This window comes from Nicotiana tomentosiformis, chromosome 6 (genome assembly GCF_000390325.3).
Source record: "Nicotiana tomentosiformis chromosome 6, ASM39032v3, whole genome shotgun sequence".
NCBI classification, from domain to species: Eukaryota; Viridiplantae; Streptophyta; class Magnoliopsida; order Solanales; family Solanaceae; genus Nicotiana; species Nicotiana tomentosiformis.
The window spans coordinates 26,898,694-26,906,859 of record NC_090817.1 but is presented as its reverse complement, the minus strand read 5'-3'; the positions used below and the strand labels follow the sequence as shown (position 1 = coordinate 26,906,859).

Sequence of the window (8,166 nt, the reverse complement as noted above, 5' to 3'; positions counted from 1 at the left end):
TAATTTATAATCAAACAGTATTGTATATTCGGTCCTCGTGATCATTCCATGTATCCGGTTAGAGTTCGTGACTCAGTACTACCAGTCTTGGGAGGTTGTATATTCATATTTGTTCCGCTGTTAGTTTCTATTAAAAAAATGGCTTTAAAATGTAATTGAAATCGGCTTACCTAATCTTAGAGACTAGGTGCTATCACAACAGCTGTGGTGGAATTTGGGGTCGTGACATTAGGGCGGTGAGGTGGCATGCCACGTGGTATCCAGCTCAGTGATATGTCAGGCCACGTGGGATAATGTTGGTCATGGTGGAGGGTCTTAATGGAGGAGGGGTATATTTGCACCAGTTTTGTAACGTCGAGGGTATTAGTGGACTGTAAGTATAACGAAGGGCATAAATGATCCTTTTCGCATAGTAGAAGGATATTTTTAGCCCCTTTCCCTATTATATGATATGTATAGTTACAAAATAATGTATAACTAATTTAACTAAATTCATCATCTATGCATATTTAGAAGAAATTTTAAAACAATTACCATGAGAAAAAATATTTTTATCATTTAAGAAAATATTGCATCTTATTTTAACGTCAATATATATATTTTTAATTGATAGACACTATAAACACGCACACACGTATACTAAAACTAGTAGATATATAAAAGGATAAACCAAGTATAAATTTCTTTTTTTTTTAAACCAAAAAAATCAATTAAGGAAATAAGTGTAATACCTTAATTTATAAGGAAGGAAATTATGCAAATCAAACACGAAGAGAGATCTTTGTTTGAAGAAAATGGATCTTTACACAAATAGCCGACACGATTCACTATTTTTTTTAATTGGTAAATATAAATTATATACTATTTATATAAGATTTTACAGATATCATAAATACTATATATATATATACTAACTATTTTAAATTTAAGCGTTGAGTTACCGGTTATTTAAGTGAATTCTTCTGAAAAAATGACGAAGAAAAGTAGCAACTCCCAAAGACTGGGTTGTCAGCGTTGGGCTATCACAAAAGCCCAAAACCGAACCCAATCCACATTATTATATACGCCTTGCTAGGGCGTCACCTCCATCCTCTTCTTCCTCTGATTAGGGTTTTAAACTCCGGTAAGTTCCAGAATCTCAAGAGATGGACCTTTTGAAGAAACGAAAGCTCGAGGATAACGGCGTTATCACCGACGTCCCCGTTACCAGTAGACTCACAATCGAAGACGCACGGAAGATTCTAGAATCAGTCACCCCCGAACAAATGCTTGAAATCCTACAAACCGCTGTTGTACGTCACGCCGACGTTTTAGACCAAGTACGAGTAATCGCCGATCGCGACACGACTCAGCGGAAGCTCTTCATTCGCGGACTCGGCTGGGAAACGAATACAGAAAAACTTAAAGCGATTTTTGGTAATTATGGCGAGTTAGAAGAAGCCGTTGTAATTACCGATAAAGCCACTGGTAAAAGCAAAGGTTACGGGTTCGTTACGTTTAAGCATGTTGATGGAGCTTTACTTGCTTTGAAGGAGCCGAGTAAGAAGATTGATGGACGAATGGCAGTGACTCAGCTCGCGTCAGCTGGGATTCAAGGTGGGCCTGGCGGCGGGAGTACCAATAATCCGGTGGATGTTTCGGCGAGGAAGATTTATGTAGCGAATGTGCCGTATGATATGCAGGCCGAGAGGATTTTACAGCATTTTTGTATGTATGGGGAAATAGAGGAAGGGCCATTAGGGTTTGATAAGGCGACTGGGAAGTCGAAAGGGTATGCTTTGTTTGTGTATAAGACGGCGGAGGCAGCTAAGGCTTCGCTAGTGGATCCTGTTAAGAATATTGATGGGCATCAATTGAATTGTAAGCTAGCTATTGATGGGAAGAAAGGGGGGAAGCCTGGAGGAGGAGCTCAGGCTCAAACGGATGGTCATGTTGATCAGGTTGGCCCGGGCCAGTATGGTGGGCCTAGTGGGATTACTGGTTATGGTGGATTTCCAGGGCATTCAACCTTTGGTGGGCCTGGCGGACATGGGCTCAATTCGGCATACGGTAGTGGGAATGGTATAGGTGTGGGTGGTCCCGGTGGTGGTTCATCTTATGGTGGGAGCCAACCTGGGGGTTCTGTTAGTGGTGGTGGGTATGGTGGTCCATATGGTGGAGGTGGGGGGTCTCATTATGGTGGGCCTGGTTCAGCTGGATATGGCGCGTTGGCCAGTAGTGCTACTGGTGGTGGTGGTGGATATGGCGGTCCTGGGGCATTGGGAGGTGGTGGATATGGCGGCACTGGGGCGCTGGGAGGTGGTGGATTAAGTGGGGTTGGTGGTGCATTAGGCGGTGCAGGCCGTGGCTCTTCAATGTATGGGTTACCCCCAAGCTCAACTGGGTTGGCTTCAGGAGATTATCCACCACAGGGTCCTCATTACAGTCAACAAAACCAAGTGCCCGGGGTATCACCTGCACCTAGAGTTGCACCTGGGGGTATGTACCAGGGGATGCATTCATACTACTGAGGTAAATTACTAAATTTCTTCCTCCTCCCACCACCTTTTTATGTGATTATATTGATTGGTGGTTAGTTCTCTTTTGTCTGTCAGTGTGATTTTTTTTTTCATTTGTATGCGTTGCACTCTGCTTGTTGAATATTTTTGGTTGATGATGTGTGGTGTATGCTTGGTTAGAATGATAAACATTTGTGTGGATTACCTGGTTGTAAAGTATACTTAATATTCAGTGAGTTTTCGTGGTGTATGCTGGGTTAGACTATGATCTGGTTGTGGATATACTTTATGTGCAGTAGGGTTTACTAAGTAAGACAAGGTCAGAAATGTGATAAAACGGGAGGAAGGCAAGAACCACTAAAGCAGTTTTCTTAATGTAATTCGTGAAATTTCTGCTTTATGCTATATTGCTATGGTAGATTCACATTTTTTTGGGTTCTTTGCATTCTTGATATCTGTTGAACACATAGCAATTACTGTTTGTAGATTTTAGAGCGACATTCTGTCTTGAGAAAGGAACACACATCATTGGACGCCATTTGTGCATTTGGTAATCTAGTGGATGTCCTTTTTTTGTGTGGATAAATTGAAGTCTGTTTGACTCTTCCCTTTTTATTTTTTTTGTCATCTGGATACATTCTCAGCATGTCTGAATAACCTGATTCTTGGGCATATGGATTTTCCTAATTGGAAAATGACTTTGAACTGTATAATCCCATATTTATTTGAGTACTTCTGTTTATTTTTTGCTTTTGCCTTTTCTTTTTCTGCTGGATTTTATCTGTCATTGCATATGCTTCTGGACTATTGTCATGCTTATTCAGCTGTAAATTGATGTGAGTTCTTTGTTTTTGCATTATTATTGTTGACTTGTTTTTCTAGTTCTCTCCCCTTTAGGATGTTTGGGGGGGGGGGGGGCTAAGTATGGTGCCTTGGTGATTTGGGTCCATCAGTTTATTGTGCTCTCGATGAGTCTTTCTGCAACCATGTTCGCAACGTGATCATTTATCTTTGTGTTTCTGCTGATCAATGTTTACCCATGTTTTTCTTGTTTTTAGCTCGTGCGGCTTCTCTATATGAAAGAGAAACCCAAGGTTGTTGATTTTGGTGGTGTTTGTTTTTTCCCTTTGTTGTGTGTAATCCCAGATCGATTAGATTGGCTGTCTCTGTTTGTATGATCATTGATAACTAGGATATATTTGGATCCGATTCAATTGTATTTTATGTCCTTTTGTTACTTTGAAGGTTTAATACTGTGATGATCCTTTCTTTCGCTTTCAATTTTAAGATCTGTTTGATTTTCAGACGTGGAATGATGTATTGAGTTGTGAATGGATGTTTGATTCAGGTGTTTTGACAGCTTGGTGCAGTTGCTTTTAGTGGTTCTTGCTGAGTGCAGACATTTAGAAGTCTGGTTTGATGATTTTGATTTGCTATGTACTTTGGCTTCTTCATCTGCACCTTGTAATGGTGTCCTTTTAAGTTATGGTAGTCAGGGTGTTTCCTTTCTTCAGGAGGCTTTTGTGCTTTTAGAGTTCTTCATGGAGGTCGTATTTGGATATAAATATAGTAAATGTCTTGTAGGCTTTGAGCCTTAGAAATAATGTGCTGTTTTGTGAACAACTTCTAAAATTTCTGGTGAAGCTGATGATATTAGTTTCATATGGTATTGGAAAGCCTTCTTTCCCTTGCATTTTAATCGTTTTGATCTCAAATTATTTTCTTTTCTGCCTTTTTCCATGCCGACTACTACATCTTTTTGTATGGTTGAGGCCTTAGTTTTATGCATGCTCAATTGTTTGTCTGGTTATCCAATACATGTTAGTCAACTATGTTTGAGATATGAAAGGATGAGTTTGATTAACTAACTTTGGGGTTGTGATAATCTTGGTTATGGTTGATTGTATTATGTGGTCGGGATGGGAGTGCCATTTGATTTTCTCATTTTGCATTTTATGATGGTCTCGAAGGATTCTGTGGCTGGGCTAAATTGTATTTGACTTGATTATTTCATGACAAATAATATATGGTTACATCTTTTACTCGACCTTTTGAGCATATATCACCACGTAACATGAATTACCTTTCCTTTTTCTCAAATTCATTGTATGGATGGATTCCGCAATTCTAAACCATACCTTTTTCCCGGAGAAGAAGGCATTGTACCATCCTTCACATTTTTCAGATGTCCTGATCTGTCACTGAGATTGATTTGCTCATGCATTAGTTTTTAGAAGGTTTTGGAACTCCCCCACTTTCCAATCTTGCAGTTTCTTTCTGAAGTTCAGTTCCCGTGTACCCTCCTTTGCATTTACACTCGTGCTGCTGAAAATGGTGCTTCCATGTTGGATTTGGTTCGTACACTTATTTGGTAATGTTTGCTATAAGCTGTTTGGATAATTGGTTGGAGTATCAGACTTTCTTGTCTGGACGGAATATTTGTGGCTAAAATGTATAAAGATCAGCTACTGTTACCTTTTCCAAAGACATGATAAAGATTGGCTTAGTGCCGCTTAGTCATCTTGACTCTCGAGTCTCTCGATTTGGTTCCTACTTTTGTAATGTTTTCTTTATAGTTGTTTGTACAACTTGTTGAAGTATACCAGACTTTCTTCTTTGAACATAAACAAATGTGGCCAAAATATGTAAAAAACCCGTGCAGTGCCTCATATGAACATAGTTGAACAAAGATGAAGATAGGCCGTAAATCGTAATGATCCGGGGTCTCATGTGGAATGGCTCTCACTGAGCGGATTAGATGTTGGGAATAATGGAGGACTCCCAAGAGCTCTGATGAGTGGTTTTACAATTTGATGTGGTTAATCACATATTGTGGTTGAAGGAGGGTCTCATACTTAGAGGATTCCCCGGAAGAAGTATTCCCTAGTGTGCCAGATAGCTACTGTTGTCATGCTTAAACTGAAGTATAAGAATTTAGGTTGTAGGAATCAAACCTGCCCTTTTATTGCTTATCAATTGTTTCTTTTCGGTGTAGTGGTGACATGGGGATGGCCTAAGTAAAGATTAAGTCTTAAATTTGGTAGAAACCTTGCTTAAAGTATAACATGTTCAACATCACAATGTTTTTTTTTTTAATTTTTCCACTTCCATCGCAGACCACCGCATTCTGCCTTTGCAGGTTTGTTTATAGAATCTTCGGCACGTAGTAACATACTTTGTATTTGGTACAGTGACACAGTAAGGGTGGGTGGGTGGGGGATAGGGTGGTGATCAACTGAGAGGAGTAGCTGTCAGAAGAATCTTTTCCTGTTCCTTTTATTTTGGCGTGGATGGAAAAGTGTTTTCTGGTTGAAAAGTTAATGCCCTTTGTTACTTTTTGTAGATGTGGAAATTGGTGATATCTGATTAACCCTACATGCAAATCGAATGGAAGTGTTTTCTGGTTGAAAAGTTTAAACTTTAAACCCTTTATCACTTTTTGTAATTGCGAAAACTGGTAATATCTGATTAAATCTGCACGCATATTGCAATATTAAGTGGTGTGTACATTTTCTGAAATAATTTTAATTTCGACCATTCTTATATGAATGGTCCATGCTGGATGATATGGATTTGTACTCTAGATCTTGAAATAATGAGTTGATCATATATAGATAAATCTAAAATCTTACCGGTTATAGCTACAGTAACAAAAGTTGTATCCATTCTTAATATTTTTAAGATAAAATTATCTTATGAGGTCTGAATGGCTACTGAGTCGTGCAACTACTAATAATTTTACTTGGTCATGAGTTTGTCTGAAGTTGCCAATTGACTTGTGAGGCCTAGATTTAGGATTCAAAACAAGGGATTTGTTGTGCAGACTGGGATTCAAATAGGGAGTGTGTTGCCTAGACTGGAATTCAAATAACAAAAGTTACCTACTATGGATATATGACCATATCCTGACCTTATCATTAATTTGTCATCTTTTCTCTCTTGTTAAAGTAAATCTATTTAAATTGTAATTTTCATATTGTAGCCTCTAGTTGAATCATACAAACTCTTTAGTTTACATAGAAAATGATGGTGTATTCCCAGCTGCTGTACCATTTAAGAAAGGGGATATCTAGGTTGGCAGAAATCTTCGTCAAGCAATTCGAGGAAAGTCCTAGCATGACTTGTTGTGGAAGTGCCAAACATAACCTTGTTGGGATGCTGGTGGAGTGGTGGAAAATGCCCTTTTAGAGACTAAGCACTCACATACTGTATAGCAAACCGGGCAAGTTTGATATGTCTCTTACATGACAGCACCACGTGTCTTCATTGGCATGCGATATACATTGTGTCTTCATTGGCATGCGATATACATTGTGTCTTCATTGGCATGCAATATACATTGTTATATCAGATAAACAGACCGTCAGTGCCTATTAACAATCCCATCTGGTAGTCATCTGATTGCTTCAACAAATGGTTCAAAACAATTTCCTGATTTATTTCTTTTCATGTTTAGAGGAATTTAGATGTTAGGATTTTTTTTAGTTCTTTTTCGATATCTCTGTGCTTGGGGCGACGATACAGCTAATGAGGTTGCGAGGTGTCTCAGTATTCTTCTGGTGTCAATTACTTCATGCTTGTGGTTACTCTACAGTGCATGGTTTATTATAAATGTCAAAGCATGTGCCAGATATTTGCTCCTATCCCACCCTCTGTTTGCGAATCTAGTGGTGAAGAAATTTATCCATACTATGTCAGTTGACATTAGTTTTGGTTTCAATATCCATTGGGGCTATTTGTACCTGAATGACACCTCTCTTCTTGAATACAACTTCAATGAGACATCCGTCATTTACTTGGGCAGCTTTTGCCTTGAGTTTACTTTCGAATTGTGAAATTGCTAAGCTTAGCACGTCCGGGCACAGTCTTAATGGTCTGTAGTTTCTGAGCGTGCAAATGTTCCTCTTGTTGGGCCATTGTCTTTGGTAAATTCTTCCATATGAAAACCCAAATGAGACAATGAGAAGCGGTGGCCAATTCAACTTGAGCATGGGAAGAGGTAATGCCTACTTGTTCTCCGAGTTGGAGAAGGAGCAAGATTGAGACTACTTTTAGAGTGCTGATCTTGAGGACTGCAACTTAAATTGTGAAATACTCTATTGACTGGGTCAAATGAAAGTAAAGAGTGCTTAGAGGACCAGATGTGATTTCCGAGGACCATAGTGGGATTAAAAGAAAGGGATGGTGTATGGATAGTTGGATACCGTTATGCCACAACGGAACAATAAGATCTTCAATAGTAGCAACGAAATGTAACCTTCTTCTTTAACTCTCAAGATCCTTCTCTCTAATTTGGCTTTCATATTGTTGATGCATCCGTGGGTTGGCAGGCTTTACTTGTGATTCGGTTTTGCAACTAGGAGGAATGTTTACAGAGAGAGACATATTTTATTTGATGTAATTTAAATTGACAATTATAATTTGATATTTCCTCAATTTCAACTTATGTGAATCTATTTTGTTTTTAGTTCGTGAAAAAAGAATGACTTTTCTATATTTGGAAATAATTTATATTTATGAAATGATTTATAGTTATACAAAACATATGTGCCTTATTTTATACTATATGTTCAAAAATCTTCTGTGTTTTTTTGAACTCTTTGCTCAGTTAAATAAGTGTACATAAATTGAGACGGACGGAGTATTTGTTTTAATAAGATTTTTCTAC

At 38.5% G+C, this 8,166-nt stretch overlaps 1 protein-coding gene across 6 annotated transcripts; it reads left to right on the top strand.

Moving 5' to 3' along the window:
- The first annotated feature begins 1,072 nt into the window (after window positions 1-1,072).
- LOC104099982 (UBP1-associated protein 2C-like) lies at window positions 1,073-7,940 on the top strand. Of its 6 annotated transcripts, none has more exons than XM_009607133.4 (2): window positions 1,073-2,511; window positions 7,380-7,940. In XM_009607133.4, the coding sequence occupies exon 1, from the start codon at window positions 1,146-1,148 to the stop codon at window positions 2,508-2,510; it is 1,365 nt and encodes a 454-aa protein (XP_009605428.1). In that variant the 5' UTR covers window positions 1,073-1,145; the 3' UTR covers window position 2,511; window positions 7,380-7,940. The 6 variants fall into 6 exon arrangements, with proteins under 6 accessions (XP_009605428.1, XP_009605427.1, XP_070033305.1 ...); XM_009607132.4 differs by lacking the exon at window positions 7,380-7,940 and adding an exon at window positions 6,540-7,141; XM_070177204.1 differs by lacking the exon at window positions 7,380-7,940 and adding an exon at window positions 6,510-7,141.
- The last annotated feature ends 226 nt before the right edge of the window (window positions 7,941-8,166 follow it).

Coding starts and splice junctions, on each gene's coding strand:
- LOC104099982 (XM_009607133.4), top strand. CDS start 1,146: ATGGACCTTTTGAAGAAACGAAAGCTCGAGGATAACGGCGTTATCACC.